Here is a 20,342-nt window from a genome sequence, read left to right as displayed (position 1 = left end):
AACAAATAACAAAAAGGCTTCTAAAGCAGGGTTATGTTGCTACAAGATTGAAGTCATCACTACAAAAGTTTTATGGCTGTCATTATGAACTCGTGGATCGTTACGGTGTATCCATCTGGGCCATGAAAACTGATTTGTTCAACGTGTCATAGTTTTCCTTTCCTCGTTCGTCTATCCCGGACTTGACTTTTTATGAGCAAACCGGCGGGTGTTTCTAGAAAAGGAGAGGACGCTTACCCCATCGGTGCACCTGGTCCATGCTCCTAGTTTTTAGTGGCGTCCGAGTTGCTCATTTGCTTTTGTTACTTTGTATGTATGATATTAGTAACTTTATGTTCTTTGTTGTGTATGTTTGGTCTTTGTCCGTTCCTGGATAACATTGTTTTGATTACCGCTATAACTTTGGTTCCTTTGATTACTCTTTAATAAGTTCCTTGTATTAAAATCTCTGGATATTTTCGCAGGGACACAATTGTTTCTAAAGATACTAATATTTCTATGCTTAAAGGTAGTTACACACAGTTTGATCAATCCGTGATCAAATGTGCTTTTTACTACCATTACCAGTGTCCTACGTACGACATTGGCTGTTTTGTATATCCGAAGTTAATATAATTAAAGATAAATTTTGAACACAACTTCCAGGAATTTTGAACAAAATAGATATATTGCGTTAAATCATACTCTTTTAAACTTGCAACTGTAGTGGCGTAAAAACAAAATTAAACCGTAAAATTAATACTATAATGCAGTTATTGGAGGAGAAGCAATTTAAACTGTTGCTGAACACAAAGAACAGGGCTTCTTTTCACCCTTAATTACGCCCGTAAACATTAAGTATCGGATCATGAAAATCAGACAGGAGGGGATTCATGCATGTCAAAAACCCACATAACCCACTTTTATTTCTTGTTCAGAAACAGTTATTGATCACATAACCAGTCTTAGTTTTTCTTTCGGTGATCGCACTTCTAAATGTTGTACAGATTGCACATGAAATTATGCAAGAAGTATCCTTTTAATGACAAATGAATGTATGAGTATCTAAAAAATACAAATCTGAATACAAAAAGGAGTATCGTAATGTTAAAATAAAGCATTTGTAGAACAAAAAACGTTCGTTTGTTAGGTAGGTTTTTCTGCACCATAAAGCACTTAATCATCATAAGCAGTGTCTGAACTGTAAATTGACTGGTACTTGAATATTGATTACTCCCTTTTTATACTTTTCATTCACGGGATGATTTCAAGTTAATTTCTTTTTTTTTAATCATTTAGAATTTTTTTATATTTTACTCACATAAACTTCCATTAGATTTTGTTGGGGCTTTAACGATGAGATTATGTTAAGTTTGTATATTTTAGTCAATGTTTTCTCGTTGATATTAAATTTTGTATTGTTTAGTAATTACAAAATATATTATTTTTTTAAAGATAAATATAGTTGTAATTTGATTTGAAAAATCCTTAATTTAACGATACGATTTTTTTTTTTTTTTTTTTTTTTTTTTTTTTTTTTTTTTTTTTTTTTTATAATTTTTAAGATTTTTGTGGAAGTAATTTTATAGCATATTCCTTTCATCTGCTCAAAGGATTTCTGAGCAATCCTTTGCGAGGTTTGTCAGTTTCTTGTTATATTATAATTCGTCATCAGAGAGTGACAATTCTACACGGTTTCAATCTGTTCTGCATCGTTCACATTGTTAAAAAAACACAATACACAAGTTGTCAAGTCTGCATTCGAATTCTCCGGAAAGACGAATGCAAATAATGAAATTAAAGAATCACGAGACTATTCAGTTGATTTGCAAATACACATCCCCAAGGTATGTTTAGTACATTACTCCAGTCTTGACGCGGTTATGTGTCCCCGTTAAACTGCCTGGACATCATTACAAACTGTAGTGTGGCCGTTGCATTGTTGCATTGTTGCATGAAATCAACTGCGCAGATGTGGAACCTGACATGTACCTTACAATGTATGGACCATCCGAAGATGATTAGATATACATCACAACAATACCAACGAAGATCAGTCAAAGAATCCAATCGAATGTTGGGGATGTACAGCGTCCGTCCGGTCAAAAGCTAACATCTAATCAGTTTACCCGGTTTAAACAGTTTCTACATACTGTGAAAGTACTTTACTTCGTCAATACTAATTTTCGTGGATTAGGTTCACAAAGGTTCGTTGATTTTTGAATTCGTGGTTTTGAAATTTTCAGTATACACATCTATAAGAATCACAATTTCATTGGGAACCAAATTTCTTGGTTTGGCCTACCCACTAAAACCACTAAAATTGGTACCCCACTAACAATAGTTATTTCACAGTAACTGAAAACATGACAAATTGTATCTTAGGTAAGTAGATGTTGACTTTGTTTTTATACAATCGTTGACCATATACAGTGCGTTAAAAAAATTAACAACAGACGGATTATTTAATAACATTAATATATCGAGTACAAAGCGGCAATCAAAAGTTCAAAACGTGTAATTTAAAAATTTTTAACAATGAAAATAGGACGTGTAGTATGATTGTCCATGAATCATCCACAAAAGGCCGAGCAACAAACGAATAAACCTCTACTGGTCACCAAACTTTGTTCAATGATGGACAAATCCCATGTGATAAAGTCAAGTTAACTAATCGTCTGGGAAATGATTTTTAAACAAAAGTCATCAACAAATAATATTTTATTGAAACAAAATCAATAAAGGAGAAAGTTCGGTAAGGAACCCTTTTGGCTTAATAATTTTCGCATTTTTGCAAATTTGATTAAAACTGTTGAGTCAAGATATTTTTACACGAGTTTTAACTGACAATTATACACAAAATATATGAAGCACGAGAGCCAATACCCATGTGGCAATTTTTAAAAAAGTGAAAAACTGCATAAAATAGTGTTTTCCGGCCTTTTTAACAGAATCTAATCTCAGCCAAGTTTGAAGGGCATATATGTCAGTATAGGTTCAAATTATAACAATCAACCAAACAATTCCACTATACACACATTAAAGAGCTGGAGATACAATATAAAATTTTCATCATTTAGACTTCGTATTTGAGGCCAAATTTTGCCCTAACCGAACCACCTATATTAAGTACTTAAAAAAGCGGGACAAAAAATGGCGTAGAGGGCGAAAATAATAATAAAATTGATCAGACCTGGAAAGAAACAAAACGAACAGCAATGGACATGAAAGTATAGAAAGAAACTGTAGCTGCCCTATGTCCTAATGAGATGAAGTAGAATAAGTCAATTCTACTATATATTTTAATATAGCCTAGCTGGCCGAGTGATCTAGGGCGCTGGATTGTGTGCAGGCGGTGTTGCCATAGATGTCACAGCGGTACGAGTTTGAGTCCCGCGTAGGGAAAGATCAAAAATTTGCATAGCAAATTTGACAGTTCTAACATCGTTGGGAATTTTTCAGATCTTTCTATACGTTTACATTATCTTCCCTGTATCCATTTGATCCGATGGAGCAGTGTAGGGGATAGAGTCGTCAAATTCTGCGACGTTTGTATGATATTGATTTGTTGTGACATGCATCATTAATTTGATCCTCTATCCTATCACCTAGATGAACTGTCAAAGTAACGACCCTAGATAAATCCTACGAAGACGAATGGCCCGGCCAGCGAACGCTATTTTCATAGCCTAGCTGGCCGTGTGGTCTAGGGCGCTGGACTTTGTACAGTCGGTGTTGCCATAGTTGTCATAGATGTTTGACTTATATATTGCATATAATAAATTTAAGATAATAGAGATAGAAACACCTGCCGAATTACCCTCAAAATGTCAGCTCCGTGGTAAACGCCAGAGGACACGCTTCACAAATTTGTTCTTATGGAGCAGATGAATACCTCATAACAATCAACAAGCTCGATTACAACCATAAAAAGTTTGTAGTGAATCTTGAAGCAACATATCGCGGTTTCTGAAACCTAAAGTAAGAAGTATAGCGCAGTACTGATAAGGAAACTCCATACCATACAAAGGTCCTGAAGCAATGTTGCCATAGATAAAGGGAAAGTTATTACTTTTGTTACTTTTTATGTATTATTTTGGTTGTTTTATGTTCTTCGTTGTATTTTTCTGCTTTCCAAGTCTGGTCTTTGTCCCTGGATTACATTCATTTGATTATTACTCAAATCTTGGTTTCCTTGATTACTCTTTGACAATACGAAACGAGAAGTCATCGCGTTTGTGGTATAGTTTGTCATGTGTTTTCCTTTTTGATCGATCTCTTAGAGTAGGTAAATATTTTAGCCTGACTTGATAGTGTGTGTAGTGTTCTTTTTAGGGTAGTTGAGATGCATGAAATACCCGAACTTATGACTGTTTAAAGACAACAGTTGATTTATTGGAATTATACTCTTGCTCAATTGTATTTATTCACAAATTCCTGCCATCTAAAATGATTTCATAAATTAAGTCATTAAAATAAAAAGGCTAGAGGGCAGATTAATACAGTTTATAAAGTAGTAATAAAACCCTACGATATGTTGAACCAGTTACTTTTTACATAAAAGGCACCCATATTTCCCCCGGTCATTGTCATTGAATACTATTTTCTTTTATATACCTCTCTTCTTTTAACGGCATAAACGACAAAATGGCCTGATTCGTCTGTAATCAATAGACGTTTAGTAAAGGCATTATATGCAATAGCTCTAGGGTTTGAAATTGGATTGTCTTTTTTGCTAAGTATTTCACGGTGCCCGTCACCAGAAGGGGAGACAATTATAACATTACCAGAATGCGTTCCAGTGATAAATATATTTCCGTTTTCATCGGCGGACAACCCGTTAGGAGGATCTAAGATATTTTTTGCATCAAAATCCCAAATGGTTTGACCGGTTATTTCACAACAATACACCTTTTTATTGACCCACTGAGTAAAATAAAACTTATCCTTGAAACTGGTCACAAATGGAAAGTGTGACCCTGTTTTAGGAAGTCTTTGTAATACTTTTCCCTCAGAGCTTATAACATAGAAGCCGAAGTCTTCCAGTCTTACAATAATTCTCTCCTTACTGTAAGATATGGCACCGAATTTTCCCTCTGGGTTGTCGAAAGTGAATTTGTCATTTTCTTGACGAGTTTCAGCGTTGTATAAAAATATGGAATTTTTGTTAGGGGCTGATATTGCTACTTGGTTTTCACCGATTGGTGAAATATCGTACGGTTGGTATAGAAGTTTTTTTTCCTTCCCATCTTTCTCGGGGATTTTCCATATCGAAACTCTATTGTTCCTTGAATCTGTCAACCAGACTTCGTTATTCGGTAGAATTGCGCACCCCTCTATGGTTGCTTTTTTCGCTTTTTTGGGAACAGGAAGCTCAAACCGTTTTTCTAGATAAATCTCATCAATTTCTATTGTTTCAGATGGACGCAACAACTTGTTAACTTTTGATGGCATTGTTATACTCTTCATGCCAATATTAAAAAACGCTGATTTCATTTTGCCAACCGTAACTTTCCATGATGGTTCAACAGCTGATAGCTTATTTTCGTCAATGTGTCCAATCAATCTGCTTTGACATGTTTTTAACGATTCTTCAATTGGAAATAGTCCCAGAAACACATTTAAATCAGACACTTCCGTTTTAAGCAAAGATAAGTCCGTTTTGCATTGTTCGACTTCTTTTTTACATGTTACTAATGCTTGACACGAAGAAGTAATTTTATTGCTGTGTATGTCTATATCTGTCAAACACTCCCTTTTTACTTCGCTCATTACAGTTTTTATCTGCTCAACGCTATCGTCTATTTCTCTTACAATTGATTCCTTCTTCATTTGAATCGATTCCATTTCGGACTGAACTTCTTTAATTGTGGATTCAAAAATTTGTATAAGATCATCATTAAGGGAACTTATGTGGAAGAATCTTGGCGAATCTTTTACCCCGACAATACATTTCTTCAAGGATGTAATTGTGCAACCTTTATGTGGGCATTGGTCGCAAAACGGAACATTATGAGTCCTACAATACATGTTATATTCTTTACAATGATGAGCACATGTCTGTTTAATAATGGGCAAGCTATGTTTTTGAAATCTTGAAAGTTTGTGTGTTTCGGGTGAAACTAATGAATCATGAAAGTTTTTGCATGTCTCGCAGAGTGATTTTCTGCAATCACTACAGAAATATACCGTACTTTCTTTCTCGCACACTTCACACATGATTTTCTCCAGAATCTCTGTGTCCACTGAAAAGACAGAAATGATTCAATCAGTATCAAAATGCATTTTTTTTACAAAAATATTTATTCATAAGCCTGAAATGTGCATTTTCTTCTTAATCGTACTGATCTCATTTTTTACCATATCCATTTATAAAAATCCGGAATTCATAAAAACCTATAATTTAATCACAATATCCGGTTATATTTTTTAAAGAGAATTTGGCTATTGTATTTATACAATGTACCAATTAACACCGTTACATATTTGATTGCATATGGATAGTGAACAAATATTTAAAGGGAATGCTATGAAGTGTTTTAAAAAATATTTTACTGATGAGACACTTGTAGTAAGTCTAAATATTTGATTTTTAATGAATTTCAATAATACCTATTTTTTGTTTAGTTAGTGATCGTTGTTGTCTGCTTAAGGCGAATCGTTCTTTATCAGAGCTAACAACTGTGTAATCCTACAAACAAGCAAAAACAAATAAATAAATAAATAAAATTATATAAAAAGCGACACCATTCAAATTATTACAAAAATGAGCATGATATTTCGGTTTTTCGAAACTTAAATATCTGGAACGTTTAACTAAATTATTGTAGCATGGATGCTTAAATAAATACCTAAATTAACAATATGTTAACTTACCTTCTCCGTTGAACGAATGGAATTCAGTATAGTCTCTATTTGTATAATTTCATCATTATATTTGTATTCTCCTTTTTCCTCCGGCAAAAGTTCTTTGCCATGCAGATCAGTAAATGTTCGCATATTTTGCTCCTGTGGTATGCTAAGATAGCCATAAATGGTATCTAAGCATTCTTCAATTTCTTTGCAATATCTTTGAAAATCGGCTTCACTAAGCATACCTTTATTTTTGAATGTGATGTTCTTAAGAAACGTCTCAATTTTGTCGACAGATTTATGAATGATGCAACAATACGAAAGCAGTATTTTGCTCAAATTTTCATCCAATTCATCAACAATAATATGATTGTTTGCCTTCGTTGTACAGAAAGTTTGAAAATCTACATCTTTTCCTTCATGAAGACTACAAGGTTGTCCGGGCTCACTGAAGAGAAATCTCCATTGATATTCATTAATTAAGGTTTCTGTACAGGGGATTTTGTACCCCGGTTCACAGGAGCAACAGACTAATGAACCTCTCCATAAATGGTGTATAGTATGCTTGTTCTCATTTAAAAAATTCTCCAGAGGATGGTCTTCATGAAGGGTGCATTTCCAGAAAAGTTTGTCACAGAATCGAATTAAAAGTGTTTTGATAAACATGACATCGAGATTTTCCAGCAATACTTTTTGAAGGACAGGCCTACAACATGTTTTATATGGAGTGTCACTTACATGCGTCGGTAGTCTAGCAGATTGATCAAAGATGGATTGCAGCTGCGCCGACGTTAACTCGTTATATTGAGGAAGTTCATACTCCACATGGCATTGGCAACAATTGGTTGTATTATTATACATATGATATATGTCATGTTGCCATTTCTCCAGAAAATCTTCGAAAGTGCAGTTTAATTCCGCTAGATGCATTGAAAACAACGACACAAGAGCATCTTTGCCCCTACGTACAAGTAGCATTACGATTCTTATGTAATTTTCCCTTTCTTTTTCCTCCATTATTTATGTTGATACCAGAGTTGCCCCTGTCAAATAAAAATATTCACAAAGGCCTTTAAAGGATTCAAATTCAATAAATCAGATAATCACTATACAATCTTCCCATACCTGTGTTCAACATGCACATATAAGATATTAAAGGACGCGTTAAACTTTAAACAACAAAAAAATACTGAAAGGTATGTAGTAGCAAACTCTCATACATTATATTATAAATTTTTATTTATTTTTATTGTTTTATTTCTAAAAAATTATATAGACTGGTTTAAAAAAATATGGACCACCTCTGTTTCAAATTAAGAACGTGGCGCCACAATTTACAACGTTGTGTATGTTTTTATCGTTTCTTTCGCACGGACGATTCCGAGTAAACTACATTTTAAAAGTATGATAAAGAAAATAGCACATGATACTTCGGGTCAAATTGCTACGTGTATGGACCGTTCGATTACACCCCTGAAAATTAAATGGAACTAAGCTGCGCCACAAACTTGTCCATATATTGTCATATAACTCACTCTCAGAATCATAAACTATTTTTGTATATCTGCCTATTATTTTTTTTTTTTTTTTTTGGTTAACTAGTAAAAATATTTTGGTACGCATATTCATTATATATAATTTTAATGTGATATGCAAGATTTAAATTCCTGTAATTGCCCACTACCATTACATTGTTACAGTGGATGTTTTAAATTTTAAATAAACGACTTTTGTGATCGATGTAAACAAGATTAAGACAAACTTCTTGCATCACACCAGATGATACAAATGCACAATTTACATGGCAGAAAGGTACTAGGCCGGTTAATGAATTTCCATATCTTTGCTGTGAAGGAATTATAAGAAAAAAACGCTTACAAACATTTTAAAAAGTCCTCTTGACTTTCATTATTTTTCAATGAATTGTAACAAAACATTCCTTTAACAAAGCTCTGATTCTGTAATAAATGTAACACAGCCACTTTATAACTTTGTAGAATTTATACCAATGATATAACCCTATTAACCTTTGATTCAACAAAGTATATTTTGTTCTAGTTTACATTGTATATATCAAGTTTGTTTGACATACATTTTTCTTAAATATCATGGAGTGTATGTGTTTTGTGTAATATAATGATTTCCCTTTTCCCTGTCGTTGTCGGTTTTGTGGCGTAGAGTGATGTATGTTATAATGGAAACTGACCTCATTTATAACCGGTTTCAGAGGCTGCCCGTGTAAAAAGGGGCAAATACGATTTTATGGGTGACACTACATAATTTTCCCACTACTTTTTCTGCTCCAAATGTAATGAAAAATCATACGGTTAACAGTAATATATCATTTTTTTAAAATCAGTAATGGATGGCTCAGAAAATGATTTTTAAATATCCTTACAAGGCAACCAAATTTTGCTCAAATAAAGAGCTATCTCCTCCTTTTAATTTCAATGCTTTCTGTAATGTATTTCTCTTTGATCGTTGCAGTTAACCAAAACAAGTATTATATTAAAAAAAGATAGCCAATGCAGTAAATTTTGTTCGTTTTAGTTACAATTTCCTACATACCATTCAGGAAATAGCACATGGCACGCAATTTCAATTTAGGATACAGATTTTTCGAACGTCACTAAGTTTTGCGATCAGGTGACTTACGTTTCCATGGAAGAGCGTCTTTCAGGTCAGAGGGTAAAAAGCGAAACTATAACAACTGCGTTGGAAAAAAAAAACCTTGAGAAAGGATGCATTTGTGATATGGAATTGATGAATTAAAAAAAAAAAACCAAAGTTTGAAATGTGCCGAAAACTGCGTGGTGTTTCATTTTCTGCCTTAACTATACAACATGATTAAGAAACTTCAGTTTATAGTATTTTCCAAATCGAAACGCAAAGTATTAATCCTCTTTATATCAGTATCTCTTTACAGTGATTTTGTACGCAAATAATTTTTAAATCAATATTTCAGAATCTGCTTATTATTTGTTGGTGAGAGTGATCGTAGAAAGCTATTATAGAGGTCTCGATCATGTTGGGTTATATTTAGCTTATAAATTGACAAAATCGGATACACTATCAATATGGCATCACTGACTGTATACTGTATGAAAGTAATACATGACTAAGTGATGCATAAACAAGTCCGCATTATTAAACTTTCGATATTGTAGCCATAACAAAGATTTAAAACGGTTACTGCTGTTTCCCAAAGCAGCGGTAATGAATTATGTCAAACATTCATTACTAGCATCTGCAATTTTTGAATTCAAATTTTGCAAGCTTTTTTGATCTCAGTTTTTGCTATATACAGATAAAGGATACTGCAGACACTGTGAAGTCAGCTTCATACCTTGACATACACTTAGAGATAGATGGAAAGCAAACATATTGATCAAACCGTAAGCAACGCATTATTGTTTATTTCTTATTTGTCAACTTTCTTTTCGATTTGTTCACAGTATCATAGTTTTCCTTTCCTCTTTTGCCCACCAGGACCTAACTTTTTTACGAACAATTCAACAGTTGTTGCTAGAAAAGCAGGGACGCGTATCCTACGGTTGTACCAGGTGTTTACTTATACTTAAGTGGAGGCCGAGTTGCACATGTATGTTTGTTTATTTATACGTATTTTGGTTATATCAGGTTCTTTGTTGTGTGTGTTTCTGTATTTCTTGTCTAGTCTTTATCCCTGGATTGTATTCTTTTGATTTCTGTTAGAAGGATCGTTTCCTTGATTACTTCTCTCTTGTATGAATGAAAAAAAAATTTGTTCAACCTATTTTGCGGCAGATCAAGAGCTGCTTTAAAAAATAATTGTGCGTTCTCAATCTTGTGATATTTGACCTTTTGAATAGTTATTCTCGACTTTCAATCGAAGCCTTCAGATGCACGTAAGCTGTTTCAAATCACACAACATCTTAAATTATATCCTTCATTTCTAAAATGTACGATCTAAGCTTTTAAACAAATGATTATAATGATAAAAAATAAAAGCGTAGAATTACCGACAAAGTCAACCAACAAGCAATTGAGATCTTTGCTGCATCAATTTACACAGCAATTACATCCTCTTTATCTTTACAAAATACCTTTTCAAGATCAAGCTGCGTCTGAAAGGGATATCCTTCAGTTACTATACTTCTCTTCCTGATTTTCAAGTTTTTTTTTTCTCATGATAACTTCGTAGTAATTTATCTATTTATCTTTTTATTCATTTATGAAAATAATGGGATTTCCCGTCAATTTAAAGATTTTTTTTAAGTCCGGTAGTCACTGTACTACTGTTAGCCTTCTTACCGCATCATTGTTACTTTAACATTTTCAGCTGACAAGTGTTTTATGCCGAGATATAATATTCCTTGGGTTAAAATTAAAATATGGTATAAGAAAACTATGCAAATAATCTTAAAACTAGCATCCAAGCATAAGGCAAATACAGACAAAAACATGAGAAGGAAGAAGAGAAATGGCTATATCGATCTACGATTGTTAGATTACGTTAACCAGGATATTTCCCATAAGGGCAATTTTATTAACATAATGAACAATACGTTAGTGGACACTAATAAAACAAAGACCGTGGCACACACTATAAAGGAATAAAAATATTTAATTAGATTTTAAGGGGTTTGAAAAGGCAACACAAACAAATTATGGAATTATATTTATGAGTGTAAACGAACCAAATCCAACAAAAATGTCTACCTACTTATCCCTATTCATCATCGATTCAAGTAAAAATAAGACGAACATTCATACATTTTTTTTTTTACTTTTGCTTTATTTTGAATGTATATATTATCAATTGTTTTTGTATATCTACGACGAAATTCATCAGTATGGTTTACTATAATTTCTTTCAAGGTTAGCTATTAACACATATATGATTATTTAGTACACAGTGAACCAAAGGCTGACCTTGAGTTTGATTAATTGATCTAGAATCTTTAAGAAACACATTTTGCATTTCATGGACGATTTTAGCTAATTTTAAAAAAAAATTCAGTTCAGTTAAAATGTAAATACTTCTTACCTTTTACGTGTGTACAATATATAGCAAAGTAAAAACGCACGCAATTATCACGTGATATTACACAACATTCCGATTTAAAATACACGAATAGGACATAGGTTATTCTATTTAAATATCGTAATCATGCTTTGGCAAAATCTTTTATGTGTAATCGTTATGTATATAATTCTCAGGTAAAAAGAACTTGAGCTATTGACATAAATTATGTAAACCGAAGGGCATGTACTTTAACGACAAAAAAGGAATAAAACTGATGAATATATTGGTGTGGGATAGTGGAAGCATGTATGGGGTTCAATCGAGTTTTTTTCAATGAATTGTTTCTATTTTTTTAATGATGAAGTTTGCAAGTTTGCCATTTTATGGGATTTTGTATTTAATATCTATATATATATATTCGTACTTGGGTCAAGTAACCCTATTTATTTTTTAAGTTTATTTTAATCGGAAAGAATACGTCGCCTTTAAATCGGAATAAATAAAGAGGTATGGGGATGTGATCGCACATGCTCACAAAATACTAGTATATGAAAGAGTAATCAAGGGAACCAAGGTTATAGCGAAAATCAAAATGTAATCCGGGGACAAAGACCAAAACCAAGATAATACAAAGACAGTGACAAAATTAAATAAGCAACTCGGACTTCGATAAAAGCTGGGAGCATGGACCAGGTGCACCGGTAGGGTAAGCGTCCTCTGCTTAGAGGAAAGGAAAACTATGACACATTGAACTGATCAGTTTTCATGGCGCAGATGGATAAACCGTATTGTTCCACAAGTTCATAATGACGACCAGAAATTCTGTAGTGATGACTTCAATATTGTAGCAACATAACCCTGTTCCACAACCCTAATTATTAGAATTCTAGCGCGATACAAAAGTCTGTGTAGTTCCGGCAAGCTCTGGCATAACGTATGAGTTGTGATATGAACACTCCATCCGCAAGTGCTGTAGGGACATTGCCACAGATGGAAGGAAAGTTGACAATTTTGAATGAAAAGTCATCACGTTTGTGGTAAAGTTTGGTCTATAATTTTCCTTTACCATCGATTGCTAAGTGTAGGTCAAGATTTGAGGCTGACTTCACAGTGTCTGTAGTATCCTTCAACCCAAGTTCTTTGGGGTAGATGTATCAAATCCGCACAATTAGAATTGTTTAAAGATAATACGTCATCTATGTAGCAGAAACTGAGATTAAAGGATCTAGCTGAACCATATTCTTTCTTTCCGATCAGATCAGTTATAAAGTCAGCCTCATAATAGGGCATGAAGTAGAGGAGCACAATTTGTTCCCATTGGAATTCCGACCGTTTGTTGAAAAACGCGTCCACCACACTGGACAAATATGTTGTCGTTTAGAAATTCAAGCATTTTGTAAACATCTTCTTCTGTATATTTGGAAGAAGATTTGGAATTATTTCTTACAAAGTATGAGGAATCTCTACTAAGAACTATATATTTGTATCTATGTGTACCATCTTTTTTTGGAAAAAACAACCATGTATAAAGTCGGGATTGCAGCTGAGTATGGGGAATAGAAAAATACAGTTTTGAAAAATCATAGGTTTAATGCTATTAAATTCTAATAATAGTCTTGAACTGATTGTCTCCAAAAGATCTTTCGACTTTTTCAGGATCCATATTGAATTAATACCACTACGAGTGTAACAAGTGTTTTTGTAGGACTTCAGACCCTCTTTGACAGCTTTGAATATGTCATCATTTGCTGTAAAAAAACAAGATGTTAGAACCAAACATTTAAAGGTCCTTTCAATTGTTGTATTAAAAAGGTCACTACGAACAAATCAGATATGAATGGCATATTTTTTAATCATGCATATGCACCAAGTACATTAGACTTTGAATAATTCAGTAAATCATTGCATTATGCATGAACTTATTAGACTTGTCCTTTGTACTGTGATCCAAGAGTTTAGCGTTGTCAAAAAGTTAAATATAAACAAAACAAAGCCAAAGCTCAATGCACTAATTGGACTTTCATCGTTTATTGTTTAGATCAATCCGGTAAAACATCAAAGTAAGCAGAAGGCGTTTCGAGGTCATTCATTTCAACGACAGTTGGATTTCTGGTATCCTGGAACATTTCATATCCATCATCATTTCTTTCATCTCTCTGAAGCTCGCCATATAATGTAGGACGTACAAATACGTTTGTAGGCTCCTTAACAGATGTCATGTTAGAGGAGCTTGTTGAACTTTTCAGGGACTCGTAGTTACTAATCACAGAAACTTGACTATGGATACTCTCAACTTCCTCATATAAATGCTGACGTTCGTTAATTAGTTCGTTGTTAACGTCGTGTTGCAGGTTTGATTCTCCACTGGACAAAAAAAGGACACAAAAGCTTGCTTAGTCTAATGCTTAAAATTAAAATAATGGTTAATTATCAATATTCATTACGATATTTCTAGTGTGCCAATAGGCAAAACTAAAACAATAAAATAAATACCAATAACAAAAAACTTATAATCCTAGAACCATAACATCAAAGCTAAATCTGCCCTCTGTTCCATTTTGTTTTAGAATAAGGAATGCATGGTACTTAGATTTAATAATGTACGCTTATCTTATTTAAATAATTAAAACTTGAACATGAATATTAAACAATACAATAAGATAAAAATCTGATTTTACGAATTTGTCAAAAAGTTGTTATAAATACCTTGGTGCTTCGATTGAGATTACTCCTCTTGTCTCTAAAATAATAATGAAACATAGTCCTTTATTATGTATGCCTCTAATATATATGCTAATGTACAAATGTGATTTTGAGTCAACGTGTTAACGTTACTCTTGACTCCAGAAAAAAATCTGTGATAAGGTAATACCTAGTCGTTTTACGATGGGTACCTCAGAAATGTGCCATTTGACATCGCACGAACGATAACCCAAGACATATTGATTACTATAATGAGTTGCTAGTCTTTGAAAATTCAGTTCTATTTGAAGAAAACACACTCTTCAAGGAAGTTGCAAAGCAACATTTTAGCAATCGTCTGACGTTAAACCACGTTTTTCAAAAGGAATCTTTTGAACATATTGATGCGTAGCTTTCCAGATATAAATTTGCAATAAACTGACGTTTTAGGTTCAGAATGAATTGTGTTTAAATAATGCATAGGAAAGCTACTACATACATACGAAACACAATTTAAAACTTGCGTGAGCATATCGTTTGATATATGTATTGTTACTTACTACAACAATGACGTTTGGTATGTACATATATAACACTTGCCACTACTAGCACAAAAACAACAGCTCCAACAGTTACATACATAACTAAATATGAAATATTTCGTTGCGTTTGACCATCAGTTTTAACTGTAGTATCTAAAACAGACAATCACTACATTTTTGTAGCCATGACCTTAATATCAATTAAATGATCGGTTATCAAGTATAGAAATCTAACAAATACAAATAACCATAAAAGCAGGGTTCAACAAATAATGCGAATTAAGAATTATAAACGAAAATCGATTTTTAAGCAATAACTGAGGAAAGCAGGTAAATATAGGAATGGATACAGATGGTAAAATTAAATCATCCTGTTTTGCATGATTATTTTGATAACTTTGTTTTTGGGATTGAGATATCCATCTTAGAACACAGATAGTGCAACAATTAATAAATAAACCAGTACATCTTATCGCTGCATTTGCTTCGTAGTTGATAAACAAATATCAGAAATACCGACAGATTCGAAACAAATTCGCTATTGGATTAAGAAGAAAAATAACTTTCTAAACTAAAACATATAAACGGTCAAACTTATAAATAAATAAAAAATAAATAGATGTTTAAGATTAAAAGTCTTCTTAAGCAGTTACTCAAATCAATTTGATGCTTATATATCCCTTTCATACCTTCATTAAAGGCAACAGTAGATATCTCAGATATTTCAGCGAGAATATCGCTGTTTTCAAAAGAAGTATCAATGTATCCATACTCATTATATATCTGACAACTAAATTGTTTTACTCTCAAATTCTTGTTGTACGACGGTATCCATAAAGATGCCATGAAACCGCTCACAACAACTGTCTTGCTATATGTGTCCATTTCAACTTCTGATTCAATTAATGATACTTTGTTTTGCCAATCTTTAAGTATTGGCATGTCCATGTACATCCAAGTAACCGATACATTTCGGGTTTCAGAATAGAAAAATACTTTTAACGTAGTCATCTGGTGGCTTTTCCTTATTTCTTTTGATGTCAATATCGGATGACCTGCAGATTATTCAAAATCACCATTTGACACGAAAGGAACACGATTATAATAACCAAACACATTACAAATTGTATAGATTACCTATTTATATTATTACTGTGTTACAATAAATCTATGAATAAATGTCAAAATGTGTGGTTTTTGGATTTTGTGTCTTTGGTATTTGTTTCTACAATTTTAATGAAAATCCTGTACTACTGAAATATTCAATACAAGGATTTGGCAAATATTTTGTCATTGAATAAAATTATGGAATTATTGAAAGGAAACAAAAAAGGCCATTTCTTCAATCTTAGCTGATATACGCAATACAAACTTTCAAGGAAGTTTTGAACAGGTTATAAGAAATTACATGGTTTACCGCAGTTTGCAAATTTAAATCGCAGAGCAAATTAAGACTCACCTAGAACCCTTACGTATGTCGATGCATTGTAAATCGTTCCGGAGTGCTCCCATTCACATACGTACTGACCAGTGTCTTTAAAATCGCAATAACGCAATCGTAAGATAGATAAGTTCTTTTGAATGATACGGTCAACGTACTCGCGAATGATGACACCATTTCTGATATGTTTCCAAGTAGTTGATAACGCTGAAGAGTTGGTTGTTGAAGAACAAAGTATTTGAACATCTGCTGACGTGTTACATGACGTATATTTTGGAGTTACCATAACAAGAAAATCTGTAAAACAAAAACTAATGCTACCTCCTACATTCATAAGGCATCAATTTACATTTTATTAACCTATCGAAAAATAAAAAAAACTTACAGTGATTATTGATGAAAGATGCATCTTTCATTTCATAAAGAAAAGTAAAAAGTAATTGTGGCAATTGTAGGAAGAAACCTAGCAACGTATTACTATTGAAGCTTTGTCACTGGTCATTTTTGGCCGCAGCTTATGAATAAAGTAGAGTATTACCCTCCTACTTACTTGTAAGTTTTAAAGTTAAATCAACACTTCCCATTGAGTTTCTTACTCTGACTCCATATTGTCGGTAATCACTTTTAGCATAGGGCATTAAAGTTGATGTAAGTAGATATTTTTCCTCCCCAATTTTACGGATTTCCCATATTCCAAGTTTGCCCGCTTCGGTGTCTTTCCAAGCAACACTTGGGGTTTCATAACTCAACACTTTGAATGATATGTTAACGATGCTACCTAATCCTGCTTCGTATTCAACATGGTTTGGCTGTTCAATAATAGTAGGTTTTTCTAAATATAAAATATAAGTAGTTCAAGTTGGTGGTATAAACCAAAATTAAACGTACGAACAAACAAAATTAAACGAGATACCCGAAAAAAAACTTACCACTTGGAACATGGCCAAGACCAGCTGATAGGTTAAGCGTCTTTTGCATTTCTAGAAATACTTTCCGGGTTGCACATAATATGTCACGTCCGCGATGGACGAAAAAGAAAAGGACAACTTTGAAACGATGAAGAATTTGGTTCTCAAGAGCAGACAGAAATACCGAAATCACCCATGAATTCATGATTAGGAGCACAAAAATTTTCTGTTTCATCATAATCATGTTTAAGGAGGATTATAGTAAGAAAACTAGCATGGTACAACAAATATAACGTGTTTGTTGTAATTTCATAAATCCATACCATAGTGCTGAAGAAATGGTTCCAGTGAGTAAAGGCAAATTTACCGAACAAGAGTTCATCGCATTTGTCGAATAGTTTGGTGTTTCCCTTTCAACTGATCTCTGAAAAGAGTAATCAAGGGAACCAAGGTTAAAGCGGTAATCGAAAGAATGTAATCCAGGGACTAAGACCAGACATGGAAAACAGATATACACAACAAAGAACATAAAGTAACTAAAATCATACATACAAAGTAACAAAAGAAAATGAGCAACTCGGACTCCCCTAAAAACTGGGAGCATGGACCAGGTGCGCCGGTAATGTATTTAAATTTGATTTCCGCTAGAATCTTGATTCCCTTGAATACTCTTTCATATAGTAACAAGAAACAAAGGATGAGATTAGATTAATTTGTCTGTGACCTTCATTCCATAGGGACAAAAAATTGATATGTCTTGCATAAATTTTGATTTAATACTTTTAAATCAGTAATATCATTGTGGCGTCATACATTATTTGTATTATAGACTTAATATAGCTCCACTGTGATATGAAATTTCAATTCAAATCATATACAATCTCTCATTCTGCATTCCCCTAGAAAAATTCCCCTTTTCCCATTTATTCATAGATTCTCTTTGACTGTCGTTTTATCTACTGCTTGGATGTCTCGATTTTACACCATGGACTAAAAAAGATAAAGAAAAGATAAACAATAAATCGTCCTTGTGATTGGTTGTTTTGAGATTATGTCACATTGTCTAATTGACCAAAAGAGATGTGGCGTTTCTTATGTTGTTCTCCTGTAACTTGTGACGTGATAAAGTGATGGTCGCTGGAATTTCCGCCATGACAGATGACGTAGATCAAGCGGTCGACCATTCCAATAAGTAAAAAGTGCTATAGTTCGTGGAATTGGAACTTATTGCAAGATATTAACTGATTTTGTTATGATGCCGAAATTAGATAACTTGCAATAACTTGCAACATTCAACTTTCACATACTGAAACATGTTAATTTACAATGCATTTTTCGTTTTCATATTATTAGATAATCAATTTGATAAAATTTTCACGGTTTCAATTATTATTTTATTCTTAATTTAATACATGTTTTACAATCACCTATTTTAAAATGATTTGCCCTTCCGCCTATACGGAATCCCCCTTTCAGATCCCATTTCCTATCTCTCCATTCTCAATCCCCCATATACCTTAAAACTAAAATTTTACCCCCAAACAAGTACTGTACATGCATAACGTGCGGTTGGTAACTTAATAAATCCATACTATGGTGCTGAAGTCAAAAACCAACATTCAAAGTTGGGAAAGGATGCACTTGTGATATGAACATGTTTTGAAAACAAAATTTGTCAACTGACTGGTGTATGCATGGACAACCTATATGGAAGCCCAGGCGCCTTCACTTAATTTTGCCATTTTTTTTTAAATACATCCAGGAGAGGCATAAATGATGCTCTAAAATGCTATCTCCGCGGAGCTTCGGGGAGGGGGCTTCGCCCCCTGGACCTACTGGGGGCCTTAAGCGGCCGCCCCAGACCCCCTGCCGTAATTTTGCTTACACTTCAATTTGGCCTCAGCTACGCGCCTGTCCCCTTTCAGACCACATGTCCTATCTTTCCATTCTCAATCCCCATATAACTTAAAACCGAAAGTTTACCCTCATACAAGTACTGTACATATATTAATTCAAGATCAAAATATTACACTGCAACTAACTGCGCTGTTTTCAGTTACCTGCTGTATAGAGAGAAAATTCCTGGTGCATCCTGTGTCCGTTGATCGCTGTTTCACACCTGTAGATACCAAGATCATTTTCAGTAACGTTCCAAATAAACAAATTATATTCACCAACTGAGTTGTTCCCTTTAATATTAATCCTATTTCTAGACCGGACCATCCTGTTAATGGTATCGTTAATGCTGTAAATTGTAAAGTTGATAGGTCCTCTCCAAACAAGTGGTTCTGCCATTGCATGGAAGGGACAGATGAAGAAAGCATCACCACCACTGCGTGTATACACATTTGCAACATTTCCTGTTGATGCTGATTGAAAATGGAAGGGAAAAAGATGGCTATGATAAATAAATATTACAAATCAAGAAAACAAACTAAACCGTCCCTTCTTAAACATTTCTTAATATAGTTAAATACTTGCATCTTACAAAATAATTGAACGTATTTATTAATTACTAATATTGGTAGGTTTGTACATACCAAAACTTTGTTGCCACATCGTGATCAGCAAAACGAAAGAATAACATTGCTAGTATAGTACCTACCAAAACTATGTAGCCATTTTGTTATCAACAAAAGAATAAACAACATTGCCATTTTTCAATACCCTTTCGTTGATGAGTTTCAATTAAGTGGATATCCGCAATTTTGCATTTATATGTATTTTTAGTTCCACATTTTGAGAATGTTTCCTTGTTTAAGCATTGTTCTAAAGTATAATAAAATACAAGTTTTTGAAATATGATTTGTTAATGAATTTCCTGTGAACAACATGATGGTACTCTTCCTTAAACCCTTTTATTGTAATTGGCATGCTTAACCGTGATGAAGATTAAAATACTTCATGACACAATATGCTATCAAAGACTG

General features: G+C 33.4%; 2 protein-coding genes across 2 annotated transcripts; both read right to left on the bottom strand.

The window, feature by feature from the left end:
* Nucleotides 1-4,352: 4,352 nt before the first annotated feature.
* On the bottom strand, nucleotides 4,353-11,932 carry LOC148605652 (uncharacterized). The gene is made up of 4 exons (XM_088548351.1): nucleotides 11,861-11,932; nucleotides 6,856-7,874; nucleotides 6,592-6,670; nucleotides 4,353-6,224 (listed from the first exon to the last, which is right to left on the bottom strand). The coding sequence occupies exons 2-4, from the start codon at nucleotides 7,846-7,848 to the stop codon at nucleotides 4,579-4,581; spliced, it is 2,718 nt and encodes a 905-aa protein (XP_088404477.1). The 5' UTR covers nucleotides 7,849-7,874; nucleotides 11,861-11,932; the 3' UTR covers nucleotides 4,353-4,578.
* A 1,526-nt stretch (nucleotides 11,933-13,458) lies between these two features.
* LOC148605651 (uncharacterized) lies at nucleotides 13,459-20,072 on the bottom strand. Its single transcript, XM_088548359.1, has 8 exons — nucleotides 20,018-20,072; nucleotides 19,473-19,781; nucleotides 17,055-17,336; nucleotides 16,523-16,801; nucleotides 15,753-16,118; nucleotides 15,082-15,216; nucleotides 14,546-14,579; nucleotides 13,459-14,203 (listed from the first exon to the last, which is right to left on the bottom strand). Exons 1-8 carry the CDS (start codon nucleotides 20,067-20,069, stop codon nucleotides 13,879-13,881), a joined length of 1,782 nt encoding a protein of 593 aa, XP_088404485.1. The 5' UTR covers nucleotides 20,070-20,072; the 3' UTR covers nucleotides 13,459-13,878.
* Between the last annotated feature and the right edge of the window lie 270 nt (nucleotides 20,073-20,342).

Source organism: Perna viridis, chromosome 10, assembly GCF_037379345.1.
Source record: "Perna viridis isolate PV_CMFRI_1.1 ecotype Kerala chromosome 10, ASM3737934v1, whole genome shotgun sequence".
Lineage (NCBI taxonomy): Eukaryota > Metazoa > Mollusca > Bivalvia > Mytilida > Mytilidae > Perna > Perna viridis.
Note: the sequence above shows the minus strand (reverse complement) of the source record. Positions and strands in the feature narration are given on the sequence as shown.